Raw genomic sequence first — 15,362 nt, forward strand, 5'->3', positions numbered from 1 at the left:
ATCATCATACGGTTCCCTTGTGACCGATTTACAACTTCCTTAGTAACCTTCGGCGAGTCACTAACGTCGTCTGCTAAGCTGGCCCAACGAAGATCGTAGCCAACCCGGCTACATTTAAAAGTACGGGTATCTGAAAGTCAAATAGAATTAGAGTAGAATCTGACCTTTGTACTTTTGCGAAACATTTATCGGGCATGGTTAAGTTTCACACCCACTTACCTGTATCCGTGGAGAAAATTCTGGATATGATATAATTATGATGTTTGCTAGAATATAATTCAGACTGTTTCAGTGTAATAACACAACCGTAATCGTAAAATAGCACTTCAGCATCCTGAATTCAGCTCAGGAATTTAGGATACTAAAGTGAAAGAGCACTTTCCCGACACGCGTGGGAGAGCTAACTTCGTCATCTTTTGGACGGGAGTCGGTGTGCATGTACACCGTATCATAAGCAGGAAGTAAAAAACTGAGCGGACAAGATGGCTGATACTTTCGGATTCCTATGGTAAAGCACTGAATCTTTTATTCGCCCTTCTTTAAATGTCAGCAACAGATTGAAAACATTGTGAAAATTGTTTTTGCAATGCAGATAACATTGTTTTTGCAATGCAGAGTATTGTGGTATTTTTCTCTGTCGACATCAACAATGTCGGTAACCGTTTATATCGAGTTTCGGTTTTGGACACGATCGATCTGATAGTGCTGATCATGGCAATCAGTGATATGCTTGTATATATATATATATATATAGAACAAAAGGAATTATTGTCGTAAGTAGGGGGTTTGGTAGGGGGTGTCCTAAGTATGTCAAATCAGAACAGGCACCACTGAACGCCCCCGAAGTGACTCAGTAGAGGTGCAGGGTGTGTGGCCTCCAGGCGACCTGACTGCGATGGTTCATCGACGTGGACTGCCGACGCTGAAACTGTGACGGACGAACCCGGGTGTGGCCGTGTATGGGGGAATCTACATGAGCGGCATGGGAGTAATGCCATTGAAACGGTGCAGATAATGGGCAGCAAAAAAAAGAAAAAAAAAAGAAAAAAAGAAAAAAAAGAAACAAAATGTAAGTTCTGAAGGAGGCTGAATGTTCACTGGTGATTGCAGACAACCAGTTGAAGAATTGATATTAGATCTGAATGTTATTTAGAATTAAATATAAAGGTGGGAAAGGAAGATCAGTTGTTTCATGAGTGGGAGCAAACAGATTGGATGGAAGGTGGAATAAAAGTTCTGAAATTTCAGCACCTCAATTTAACAGTTTAACTGCCAAGCTCGCATTTATGCACAGGCGTGGTAGAGGACCCATGTCACTGAAAAGTGACCATTCATTAGTCTGTTATCCATGAACCTACTGCTCTTAATGTTCGGTGGTAGGGTAGGCCATATTTTCTATACATCGCAGGGGGAATCCCCAGCTATTCTTAGGCACGGTCTTTTCTGTGTTTATATCACAAGGGAATTTTGTACTCTAAATTGACTGGCGGTGAAAGGGTTAAGTTATACTAAAGTTATCTGAAGGAGAGAGCATATCTCTCGTGAGGTCTGCCCTCAAACACGCCAGTTCGTTCTTGGACCCATACACAAACAGGAACATTGACAAACTCGAGCAGTACAGCAAGGTGTGGTGCTCTTCATCTTGAAATGTTGCCACAACCCCACAGGTGTGGGTGCCATGCTGGAACATCTTGGATGGCTGACCCAGCAGGACTGAAAGAAGAAAGCAGTGCTCACAATGCTTCCGAAAATTCACCCTCGTCAAGTCCATGTGAAGCATATAACCAGCTGCAGCCTGCTACCACTCAGTGACGAAGAGAGTACATGGTGAACAGTTTGAGCTGATCCTGTGCAGGACAGATTACCGGCGATTCTCCTTTTTCCTGCACACCATTAGGGAATGGAACACCCTCTGTGGGGATGAAGCAGGCTCCGTCAGCACCAATCTTGACTTTTGCTGCCAGACATGGGTTAGAGACTCAGTAACTGTCGGATCCTACTTTCACCCCCATACGTCCATGCCTACCCAATAATCTTCACTTTTTTTGTTTTTGGTTGTTGTTGCTGTTGGCATGGCAACGTATGGGCCTGACACAGCATTTCAGGTCTGATATTGGTCTAAGCTTGCAAGGATGACAGGTGACTATCTTCAGCTGATGAAACTACCTTTTAAAATCATCATGAACATCAGTCAACTAATGCACAAGTATCCACTGTATTTCTGGCACTGCTATTAAAAATTATGTGAAAACAGCCATTACAATGCCGAGAATAGATGAACACATTACTGAAGGTCTGTTGTGTGTGAGAGGGCTGTAATGTGTTTCTAATGATGACGAACATCACACCACCATCAAAACCTCAGTAATTAGGTCAACATGAAGGTACCACTTCCAGATCTTGGTTGTTGTTGTGTTTTTTGCTGTTGTTTATATTGAAACTGTAATGAAATCCCATTGTTCCCAGAAAATGATGAAATAATTGGTTTGGATGATCTGAAAACTTTTTTTTTTCATTTATGAAATATGATAGGTTGTTAATAGTGATCAGGCGATTGTCAAAAATTATAGATTTTCTTTGAAGACCAACTTTTCTTGTAGGTGACTCACACATGCCCTTTAAACAGTCAACAGTAGTTTTGTATACAAAAACAAAACAAAACAAAAAAACAAAGAGCAAAAGACAAAATCAAAACAAACAAGGGAGAGCAAGAGAGATGGAGGGATAAAGATGTCATATATAGGAATGAAATATGGCATGGAAAGTGTTCACAAAAAGTTACAGGCATTTGAAAAGCAGCTGCCAGGATTTACTGTTCCCACCAGTTTGATGATAGTTTCAAGGAGGCACCAAAGTGTGCAGACCTATCCATATATACACTCTACATCATGTCTGTGGATTGGGGGGGTGGGGGGGGGGTAGGGGCTTGGACAGAAGCCTAACCTGCCTATCAGCCCAATTTTCCATCGTTCTGCACTTGGTGTATACAGTGAGAAGTAACTGGCTAGATGTAAAAATGCAAACCATAAATACTCAGAGATGCCAACTGTTATGATTTTGCTATTAAGGGATCTGTTTTCTTAGTCTGCAGTGAATCTGATGATTTACAAATACTTTTTTTCTGTTACAGATCACTTTCGAGTAATTTTTGGGCGGCTTGTCTGTGGCGCCTTTCCTGTGATCTCTAGCCTGGAGTGGTGCTGTGGATGAAGAGAGTCCAGGAATGGTGCAGACCACAACTGCTAGAAACAGGGAAGGCAGTTTCAGAGCTCTTCTATGTAGTATACTCTTGTATTTATTGAATACTTTTGCAACTCATCCTTGGCAGTGTTAATTTATAGGTTTTAAACTCATCTGCAGCAACTTGTTTCTGCAGCAATATGTTCTTTGCAAATAGATTTTAGTGCATTACATTGAAACAGTAATTATGTTGTTTGTTAATAGATTTTATTGCCTTACATTGAAACCGTATTTTGTACATATGGCAGCTGGATCTGTTGAACCATAAACATTTTTGTTCCTGAAAATGTGAAATATATATATTTTTTTTATTTGGTGTTGTTGAAATTTATAAACTAACTCTGCAGATTAAATAGAGCAGATGTAGAGAAGGACATGTTTTGTCTATAGTCTTGTGGATTGGCCAGTAGGCTGAGTTTGAATAGAGCAGACACAGAAAATTTATTTCATCATCAATGAATGGTGATGTTTTTTAAGGCTCATAGTCATTTGCATTGAACGGTGGGTCTGGATTTAGTATTCTGTCAGGAAAAAATGTGGGATTACAGTAAAAAGAAAATTGAAAAAGTACAGCATGTATGATGTCCATGCTGCAATGTATTGGAAATAATGGCTTTATCAAGAAGCATCTGGCAGACTGAGACTGATCACAACCCTCCCGAAGCATTCGTGTCGAGAACATAAAATGTAAACATTGACATACTGCACTGTTTGCGACATTTCATCGCCATCATCAGTCAGCCCAGCCTTTCATCCCACCATCTTTCCACTCCCTTCATTTAACTGAAACCAGACGCAAGTACAACTGGCATCATGGCAGCTCCCCCTCAGAGGCAAGATTCAGAGGAATCAGTGTCTAGTGATGATGAGGAGGAGTTTGAAGATTTCCTCCCTGGGTTGGAGAAGCTCATCGATGAAACATCACCGCTGACCCTAGAGCAAATAGAAGAACAAGAGAAGATCATCAGAGCTTTGGAGAGGCAGTACGAACGTCAGCAGAAGGTGGAGGCCAACAAGAAGGTCATACGTGAGCGTGAGCAGTTTCTGCATGTTCACGGAACCCTTGGAGCAGAGAGGGTCATCGACGCTGTCATGCTGATGAAGGCAGTGCAGATGCTGCACCAGGACATGAGAGTGTGTGTTCTCAACTTGAATTTCTTGAAGGTAAGGCTTTCTGTTTTGCAGATCGGTATAACTTTAAAGTGTGCATTTTCAATTTCTTTTAATTTCTGTTGTTGTTTGTTCTTTTTTTTTTTTTTTAACCCTTTCGCTGCCAGGAAAATAAGATTTAAGTGAAATCTGTTTGCCAGGGTTTTATCACAAAATAAATTATGAAACGTTTGAGCAGGGCGGATCCTTTTTCTTCGTTTGTCTTAAGCTTGGTTCCGTCAGTGTCTAACATGTCGAGGGTTGTTGTTGTGCCCGTTTTCCCTTCCATGCGACGATAAAATTGCCAGAACTCTGTCAGTGTTGTGTCATAACTGAGTCCATCAGTCTATTACACAAAAGCCAAATCGAATCCGAAGAAGAGTTGAGATTTGTGGGGGTTACCCACACTGTACCACTGTCGCTGACTCAACGTCAACGCCGTTGTCAACCGTCGCGGGGCTGGCCGACCTCGAGCCGTCACGCCTGGGCTGCTTCCCTCTGCTCTCTCTCGGGCTGTGTCGTTCTCTGGACCTGCCACACTTGGGAGTCTGGGACCTGCACCGTCAGGCATGTTCCAGAGAAGAGATTATAGTGGACTGACGTAATGCCTGATGCATCCTGTCAACAGGTTCAACAGAGGTGTCAGGAGTGGAACATTTTGCATCAGCGGATTTTGAATTGGCCTTCACCATCTTTTGTGTGTTTTGAGGGGGGGATTGTGGGGGGTAATGAGGGTTTTGGGTTGTTTGTTTGTCAGTCTGTTTGTCTTTAAACTGACAGGAGGGATCACCCTTTTTGTGTCCTGTTTGTTTACATTCTCTGCAAACCACATCACTTGTACACTTAGAAATGTGGTGGTAGGGTTGCAAACAGCGTGAGCAGATTATTGTTTTTTTGATAGATTTCTGTTCTTTGTGGTAAATTTTGGCAGAAATTATGTTGACTTTAAGTGTGGTGTCAAGAGGTTTGGTTGGCACTGTGATGTACACAAACCTGCGTCCTGTCAAGAATCTGTTAAGTCTCTTGTCAACATCCCTAGCTCTTTATCTTTGATCTGAATTCACAGCCTACCTGCGCAAGGGCATGTTCTGTTTTGGTGTCCACTACTGAAATAGGGATATTGTCTATCCACACTTTTGTTGTCGGTTTCCCCTCACCTGTGTCCGAGCGGAGGATAAAGGGGTTGGTATTGCAAACCTGGATGGTCGTCTCTCTGAGCCTGAGACCTTTCACCAGTATCTCCATCCGTGCCTCTCTGGTCGCTGGGTAAATTCTCCAAAGGCCTCTGATTTGCTGAGCGCCCAGAATAGATCCTTGGCCGGCTGTTCTCTCTGCTGTGAAACAAATTTCTAAAACGGTCGGTCGGTTATTTTCAAGATCAGGGATGTCTTTCTGTTTTACAAAGATTGGATTGACTGTCGCGAATGTTGCCGCCATAGTTCAACCGATTGAAATCTCAGTGCTCGAGTGCTGTTAAACAAAACAGGACAGTGAAAAAGGCCGCAGAAGCAAAACCAAGAAAGATGTTTGCTATGTTCAATGCCTAGATAACTTAAGAAATTGTTTTGAAGCACACACACACACACACACTTATACATTCACTCACTCACACACACACACACTCACTCACACACACACACACACACACACACGCATACTCACTGTCTGCTGTGTGTGGGCATGTGTTTGTTTCAACAGAGTCTCTTAGAATTATTTGCTTTTTTGACTAGATTTTGAGTTGAAGGATTGCAGCATGCTGTAAGGTGCTGCATGTGTTTTGTTTGATTGTGTGTGTGTGTGTGTGTGTGTGTGTGTGTTGGAACTTTGTTTTATTAAATCAGGGGACTTGGAAAATGCTTTGTTAGTTCCTAGAAAGTTCTTGAGAAAGTATGGAATCTTTTTTGTTAAAATCTTTCATCTGTTTAAAGCGGGCGCTCCAGTCAATCATTCTAATGTTCGAAAGCAAAGCAAAAAATGAAATGGTATATATATTTAATCTGCAGAATTAAAGTTCCTCAGTCTTGAATTTCTCTCTCTCTCTCTCTCTCTCTCCAAGAAAACTTGATGTACATCCAGAAAATGGTTGTGTTTGAAGCCGGCATAATCCAATTTTTTCTTGTTTGCAATTGAAAGAAAAGAAATCCAAATACTGAACATAACACATACAGTGACACTAACTACATTATTGACATGTTTCCTGCATTTGAATATTTCTGAGTGGGCACTGAATTAACTAGAACGTACATAAAAGAGAAATTGAATGGGCCGTGTTGTAGTTTCTGCAGGTAACTGAGCCTGTCGAACACAATCTCCACACCTGTGGAGAAAGTGGATTCATGTTGTGGTGTGCTTGAGTGGTGGCAACGTCTCCTTTACTGCAGACTTTAGATAATATCTTAAATGCCCGAGATATACCAAAATAACATGATTTATACGGCGTTATCACCTCCAATACTGTAACCAATTTGTCATGCTAAAAACAAGAAACATATTTAAATATTGATTTTTGAATGCCATTTGTAGATGCAGATTATCGCCCAAACATGTTTTGTTCGAATCTGCTTTTATGCCTTGTTTTTTTCCCTGAAGCTTTATGATATCAAATTCAGAACACATTTGAATCATTTTGAATTTGTGAAAATTCTGATTAAGTTCATATTTAAAAAAATCTTTTTCCTTAAAGTGTGTATCACAAGTGAGTCTTGAAGGCCTTGCCTTTCTTGTTAATATATTAACTGATCTTGATCTGATGGCAGTGTAAAGGAGGGGGAAGGCTAGAAAGATATTAAAATATTTCTTGCTTTGGTTTACAGTGCTGTATTAAAATAGAAATGCTTGCATGTGGTGTATATTATGTTTTCAGAGGCTGCAAACACGTGCCTTATACATGTTCCTAAAGGACAGTGTAATGAAACAAATTGAACTGAGTGAAAATCTCAGAAATATGAAAACCCAGGTCTTCCTCAAAATTCAAGTGAGTCTTTCACTCTCTTCCTCTTTCAGTGAGTCTTTTTGTCCATCCCCCCCTCTCTGTCTCTCTGTAAACTTGTAAATGTGTGTTTTTGTTTCATGTAAGTGTGTGTGTATGCTGTGAGCATGTGTGTGTGTGTGTGTGTGTGTGTGTGTGTGTGTGTGTGTGTGTGATTGCTTAGAAGCATGAATTCGAGAGACTCTGGACAAGTTTCTGTAAGAAACAATCATATCTAATTCTCAATGCTTTTGTTTGTTATTACTGTCTGACTGCCTGTCTGTTTGGCAGTTTGGCTGTGCATCAACCTTAGTTTCACATTGCCAGGTATTATCCAGACAATGAAATGTGATGATGCCAAAATTTAAAAAATCAGTTTGGAAATCTTAAGTATGCTTGTTGTTTAGAAAGTTTTTAGTTGCAGACAAGCATGAAGTAATCATTATTGTAATTTCTGTTTGCTGAGGGCAGCACTGATCGCCTGCTTTGGTGTGTGCATGGTTTCAAAGAGAACCTGGGAAAGGCTGGAGCATATGCTGAAATAAATATATATCATGTACAAATAATAAACTTACTGAAAAACTCAAACTGTTTGCATAGTGTTAATGAAATTGGAGAACCATTTACCAAATAAACTTCCCTTTGTACAGTATCTAACAATGAGGTCAAGAACAGAACATCATGCACAAAATGGAATGGACCTTGATGAGCATCAAAGGAAATTCTGGCCATAACTACTGTAAATTGAAAATGAAATATATCATTCATTTGTCCCTTTGTTGATGTTTTATCTTTTTGTGGTAATTCAGATGAAGTCCACAAAAGCAGATGATCATATCAGGGGCTGTGTATGTGTTTGGTTCAGTGATTCTGACTATCTGCACCTGGTAACTTTCTAAACATCATTGGTTTAAATAGGGTGAAAATGTTGATACCTGCCACCCCCAGATCAGCAAAGTGGGGGATGTGTCGCCCAAACGAATAGCCAGTAAAAATACTGCAGTTTGATGTAAAGCTTAGAACATACAGGAGAGAACATAAGCAAAGCATGCACTCCCAAACTTACAGGTGTGAACTGAGATAGTCCAGCCTGTAAAAGGAGCACACCATCGGCTACTGAAGTGTTTCATGCCACCTCTCTTACATTTACAACCCCCCCCACCGCACCCCATTTTTTCTTCCTTTTTAATGGAGGTTACTTTTGTTTCAAGAATTATGTGTTAAATTTGTATTCAAAACCATTTGAAATTTATTTCCATTATTTTTGTGAATTTGTACAAATGATATATACTTTGATGAAATATTAATAGATCAAAATTTTTAAGATGATTTGAAACATGTATTCAGAGGACTATCTGAGGACTGTCTGATGTTTAGAAGTCATAAAATATCCATGTTCCTTTAGTGTCAGAAGGATATAAGCTGCTGCCATACCCTATGCATTGCTGTTTCAAAGAAAATACTTTGACTTTGAGACACACATGTGTTGAAAACAGGAAGAGGATGCTGATGAAGTGGACCAGATAAAAATGATGGACGACCTGAACAGCTATGCTGAGGACTGGCCTCTGTTTGTCATCACTGACGAGACCTGCAAAGAGGTTGAACGAATTGATAACGCTGTCGATGTGCTGACTTTGGAGAACCGCCGCTTTCATTTCTGGTCCTCCTCCAGTTTTGCCTATGGCACCCCCAAAGCAGCAGCGCGACACCGTCTGGCTCTGAGTCGTCCCTTCCCACCGGCAATTAAGCAGGTACAGCAGCTGATTTCTTTTTTTTTTTTTCACAGTGATCATTTAGAGATTTTTTATTTGTGTATCTGTTTTGTAAATGTTGCCTGTAGTGGATGTATTTTGAAAGACATTGTGCTAAAAGTTTGTTTTTAAAATGATCACGCAGAGATCAGAATTTTGTGTTCACATATATGTTGTAATTTCACCAGGTTATAGTGTAAAAGGTGAAGTGGTAAAAGTCTGTTTTTAGTTTGATTATGGACAGCTTTGTATAATAATTTGCCTATCAAGAGTTGTAAATTTGGGATGGATGTATTTTGAAAGATGATGTTATAACATGTTGTTTTGAAGATTTCGTTGTTGTTGTTGTTGATAATATAGCCAAAAGAAAATAATGAGCTAAGGGAAATTGTAGAAATGTGTCTTTCATGTATGACTGGGAGTTTTCTGCTCTCTGTTGAAACACATAGATAAAATAAACATTGCTACATCTCTTGTGTATGCTGTTTTCATTTTGAAGCAAGTGGGGTAATAGGGGAATCCTTGAATTGTGCATATGCTTCGATAGGTGTTTCTTTCTCAGAACATCATATTGTGGATAAATTCCCAGTCATCAACATAGTTCAAGTTGTTGTGCTGCCCTAAAATTCGCTGAAAATATTTTTTTCTAAGTGTTGGTAGACCACTAAGTGCGTTGGGTTACGCTGCTGGTCAGGCATCTGCTTGGCAGATGTGGTGTAGCGTATATGGATTTGTCCAAACGCAGTGACGCCTCCTTGAACTATTGAAACTGAAACTGAAACTGAGACCACTGGAGAGTTCCATGCATACCTGACTTACATAGGTGTGTTACATGATTTGTGCTCTTGAAGTTGATTGACTCTTCAAAGTTGCGAGTAACAAAGGCAGTTGAGAGAGGCAGAATGTGCGAAACAGCAGACTTTTGCTACATATTTTGGATTTTTTTTTTTATTGTGCATGTGATGGCACTTCATTATACACAGTTTGGTTGTGGCAATGGAGGACAGCACATGTTTGCTGATTTTGTCTATGTTGATCGCCTTTGGCATTGTGTGTGATTTCAAGTAAAAATTAGATGTGCATGTGCAAGATCCGGGATGGCCACAGACTCTCCAGCTGTCTGTTGTAATGTCAGCTTTTAGTTCATCTAATCTCTTTTGATCGAAATCCCTTTTTTGACTCTTCTCATTACAGTATATTCTTTTCTTTCTTTAGTATGTGTTGCTTTATGTATATCTTTTTACTCGGATGATTTGGCACGCTGGTATCTCTTCAAGCATCGCTTGACAACTCTTTTCTTTTTCTCACACTCCCTGTCAAACCATTCATTCACTTCTTTCTTCCTCTTCCCCACAGTTCTCAACATACAGGCTGCAGCACTACATAATGCATTTGTAAATATTTCCACACAAGTACTGACATTAATATCTAAGAAGTGTGTAGCTCTATCTGTACATTGTTTAAACTCATTGGAGTCCAGCTCATTTTTGTAAATCCGTGCATTTTCTTCAGACCATACTATTTGTTCTTCCCCTTGAATCAGCAAAGATTCTTTTTTCTTCACATTACACATCATCCATTTCATCTCCACGGGTAAGTGCCATGAGAACAATTCATCACTAATTTTCATTCTGCAATTTTGAAATAATCCTTGTGTAATAATAAAGTAATCTACAACGCTGCTTCCATTTAGTGACACAAACGTGAACTCACCTCTGGAACTGTCCATACATGTACCATTCAAAATGTTAAGATCAAATAAAAAACATAAATCCAGCAAAGACTTGCCAAAATTATCCACCACTGAGTCTTTTGAACAGCACACTGGATTATCTTTTTCTATAATATCAGCAGCAGCAGCAATAATATTAACATCAACACCATCATCACTGTCATCATTATAATCATTATCATCATCACAATCACCATCATTACAATCATCATCATCATCATCATCATCAACCACACCATCATCTTCATGATCTACAGGAGAGAAGCAAGTCATTGTTTCAAGTTTGGCTTGCTGATGACCTGTTCTTGAAATTTTATGAAATCATGAAACACACCAGTGAAATCAAACTTACCATCAACAAATGTTTCTGTGAGACAAACAAAATCAAAACCACTAACATAATTAATGAAAGCAACATCATTAAGTTTTGCATACAGGTTTTCAATATTGTAATTCAAGAATGTAAGCTGTGCTGTCAGATGGTCTGGCCTGCCCTATTTGGAATTATTCTTTGATCTTAAGGACCTGTCACTGCCACTTCTGGCTAAGAAAGAAGGCATCCCCGACCGACTGACTGACTGACACGCTCGCACGGCCTGTGCGGTCAGAGTTTATTTGACCCTGACCCTGCGCGCCGCGTGGCCCACCTTGCCTGTCACGCCAGCGTCTGTCGCTCCGCTCGCCCCACCGCGCTGACAGCGAGGCTGGGAATCCCCTCCTCTGACGTCACAGTGCGCAACCGGGGAAGTCCTGCGACTGCCAGGTGACAGGTCACGACTGCTGCCGCTGCTCTGCACACCCACCACGGGAGTCCCGCCTCTGCCAGGTGACTGGTGACGACTGCTGCCGCTGCTCTGCCCAGACGTCATGGGAGTCCCGTTACCAGTAGGGGGAAGGCCACGCGCCTTGCTGACGTCACAGTGACCTAGGAGTGAATCCCCACTGTCACTACCACATGCCGCTGCTGATCGTTTGACTTTCTGTTCGAACCAGCACTTCGAGTCCTCGAATAACTGTCCTTTTCCGTCCTCACTTCTACCCCCGACGATGCCGCTTCCGCGTATGTCGTCGGGTCTGGTCTTTGAGGTCCAACTGTTAACTTGCCCCTCACAAAGTACGCAGCTTTACTCTCTTGCTTTGCTGCTGAAACTATCGCTGCCTGTCGTTTTGTCAAATCGTTTGCCAATCCGACTCCCTTTTCTTGCAGTCAATTTCGAAAATTTCGGTTGCGTATAAGATTCATTTTGTCTTGCCAGTGGCTGAATTTGACGATCATCATTGTGGGTTTGCCTGATCTTGTTTGGCCAACCTTGTCGGTGAGCTCGGTCAGTGTCCTGTTCAGTCCATGTTTTGCGTCCTCCAACACGGTTTCGAAAACATCAACAACGGGCGCAGTAGCCAAGTGGTTTAAGCGTTGGACTTTCAATCTGAGGGTCCCGGGTACGAATCACGGTAACGGCGCCTGGTGGGAAAAGGGTGGAGATTTTTCCGATCTCCCAGGTCAACATATGTGCAGACCTGCTAGTGCCTGAACCCCCTTCGTGTGTATGCGCACGCAGAAGATCAAATACGCACGTTAAAGATCCTGTAACCTATGTCAGTGTTCAGTGGGTTATGGAGACACGAAAATACCCAGCATGCATGAACCACGACAGAGTCATCGGCAAGTCGATGTTGGTCGTGTAACGGAAAGAAGAAGAACACTTCTGGCACACATGTCATCGTCCTCTTTTTCAGCGAGGTGGGGGATACCAAAGAAGCGCAGATTATCGCGCCTTGAAAATCCTTCAAGTCTATCTACCTCTTGAGTCAACCTTCTCTATATGGTCTTCTAGTCTGTCTACAGTCAATGACACCTGCTTCGTCTCCTCTCTCCCTTCAGCTGACATGTCATACAGTTGACCCACATCTGTGGACATCGTCTCGACAACACTGGACAGTCTGGTCTGCTCTGACTCCAAGTTGGCACATCGTTCGCAGATTGTCTCACACTGCTCCGATACTTTGACGATCGACGATTTAGGCCTCTCGTGTTCCAAAACTGTCACTGAATTGGTTGCATGCGTGGCGAGCGCTGCTAAACCAAATCAGTTACTCTGGCAAGACGGGTTGTACAGACCAGGTAGGTCCCTCCAATGCTTATCCAGGCGGCTCTTGAAGGCGTTGACAGACGGCGCCAGGACCACGGAGTCTGGGAGACTGTTCCACTGTGTCACCACTCTGATTGAGAAGTAGTTCCCCCTGACATCACGACGAGAGCGTTTTTCTGGAGCTTTAAGGCGTTGCCTCTGAGGTTTCCACTGAGTGACGGCTGGAATACTGGCCTCTGTTCATCGTAATGTCCATGGAGGTATTTGAATACCTCTATCATGTCCCCTCTCAGCCTCCGGTGTTCCAAACTTGGCAGCCCCAGTAATCTCAGTCTCTCAGGGTAAGGCTTCTCTTTCAGTGAGCCCAGTTGTGCCTTGATATCAAACAGTTCGTCGCGTATGATTGTATTTTGTTCTTTTTGGTGCTCTCTGTCTCTCTTCATTTCTTGCTTCAGTTCTTCTCCCTGTAGCCTGATCGCGGTCAAAATTTGTGCAGCAGCGTCGGGGCTAATGGCGTTGTTGCTTGTCTGTTTTGCCATAGTATCAACATGATCAGTCTTCTGTTGGTCTGTAACAGGGCCAGGATTCTCTTCAATGTCATCACTAAGTAACAACTTCCGAAGGGAAACTGCACCGTTTGTGACACAACACAGCACGAGCAGTTCAGGCACATGTGGGTCAAACTGACCTACATTGTCAGTGTCACTGCTTCCGAGTAACACATCTGTCTCAACCAATGTACCACTCAAATGCACACTTGGTGTACACTCACCAACACTTTCGGCAATGCATATCCACATGACTGTCACTGTTCCATGCAGCAAGCGGCTACCACACCGAAATACAGAAACACAAACAAAATGTCCCACACTGTCACCAGTGTCAGACATGTTTCATCGCTCCGTCCTGTGTGCGAGTTTTGCTGACACCATTTTGCACTGCTCAGTCCGTTATTGAAAACGCCAATTCTGGCCCTCCAAATCACCAAGTCAATCATTTTTGTGCACTGTATTTTTCACTGACACAGTACCTTTCAGTTTTCATCCAAATGAGAGTTTGCAGACCTCGTAAAGTTGTCGAAATGAATCTTTTTGTGCAGAGCTCTACATGTTTACAACCACACGGCAGCCATTTTTTCACGTGCCCCCTGTCATTATCACACAGATCATGGACACAAATATCTCAATTCTAGTGTCTATGCACAGATAGAGAGAGAAATCAAATGATGATGCATGATCAACTAACTCCGATATTCGCGGTGTCCCTTGGTTCATTCATACATGCATTGTCTTGCAGACAGGCAGGTCTCAGCTGACCTCACACTGTAATCTCACTGACACCAAGCACCAACAGGACATCCCGACTCATTGTTTTCTGGTGCAACAATAACACAAGAGAGAAAGAGAGGGATTTGAAACATTGAATGATTATATTGTCTTATGTCAAGTCATACGAAAATATACTGTCCTTGCTGGCTATAGACCATTGTTCATTGTCGTTTTAAAAGACAGTAACTGTCTTGCAGATTTGCACGCTCAGAACATGTCTTTAAGAGAGTGCTTTCAGAGCCCCACTTGCTACTAAGCATGCTTGAAGCGTTCATATGGAAAATACTCATGTGGTCCTATTCACTGCCATGCATGCTTCAAGTGTCTGTACTGAAAGGCATATCATAGGATGTTTTTGCAAAAGTTGTTTGTTTTCTTGTTACAGAATTACACCAGAAAAAATCAAAATGTTTAAAAGAAAATTCTGAAAAAAAGTTTTGGTAGGAAATAGGTTAAGGTCTGATGTTATCAGTATCAGTATCAGTAGCTCAAGGAGGCATCACTGCGTTCGGTCAAATCCATATATGCTACACCACATCTGCCAAGCAGATGCCTGACCAGCAGCGTAACCCAATGCGGTTAGGCCTTGAGAAAAAAAATCAGTAAATAAAAATAAAAATAAATATTAATAATAAAAATAATAAAGTAAAATAAAATAAAATAAAATAAATAAAGTAAAAAATAATAAAAATTAAAAAAAAAAAATTATCAGAGGCTTAACGTGAAACACGAAAGAAATCAATCATTCATGATCTGTTGACTGTTTGATAGGACAAATAAATAATATTGAACTGTATATTTGCTGGCAGGTGATGGACATGATTGATATTGACGATGATGACTTGGATGTGGGTGTACGCCACAAAGCCCCTATCCGTCGTGTCATGTACCCGTTTCTAGGGCTTCCCACCTACACAGTCCGAAAGAACCTGGACAAACTGAAGGTGTTCCTCATCAGTCACAATAAGACTCACCTGGAGCGAGATGTGTGGGACTGTAAGGAATGTGGGCATGAGTTGGCCAACTACCTGAAAGACGCCATTAAACTTGGTAGGCAGTCATTTTCTGTTCTCCAGCTCTCTCTCTCTCTCTCTCTCTCTC

The 15,362-nt window shown here is 41.6% G+C and overlaps 1 protein-coding gene across 1 annotated transcript in view; it reads left to right on the forward strand.

The window, feature by feature from the left end:
* Window positions 1-438: 438 nt before the first annotated feature.
* Window positions 439-15,362, forward strand: part of LOC143298955 (uncharacterized) — a 20,479-nt gene continuing 5,555 nt past the window's right edge. The window contains exons 1-5 of the mRNA XM_076612005.1: window positions 439-508; window positions 3,131-4,404; window positions 7,253-7,363; window positions 8,854-9,111; window positions 15,071-15,311. Coding sequence (XP_076468120.1) covers window positions 4,054-4,404; window positions 7,253-7,363; window positions 8,854-9,111; window positions 15,071-15,311 — 961 coding nt within the window. The 5' untranslated portion in view covers window positions 439-508; window positions 3,131-4,053. The remainder of the gene's footprint in view (window positions 509-3,130; window positions 4,405-7,252; window positions 7,364-8,853; window positions 9,112-15,070; window positions 15,312-15,362) is intronic.

The sequence above is a fragment of the Babylonia areolata genome, chromosome 24, assembly GCF_041734735.1.
Source record: "Babylonia areolata isolate BAREFJ2019XMU chromosome 24, ASM4173473v1, whole genome shotgun sequence".
Lineage (NCBI taxonomy): Eukaryota > Metazoa > Mollusca > Gastropoda > Neogastropoda > Buccinidae > Babylonia > Babylonia areolata.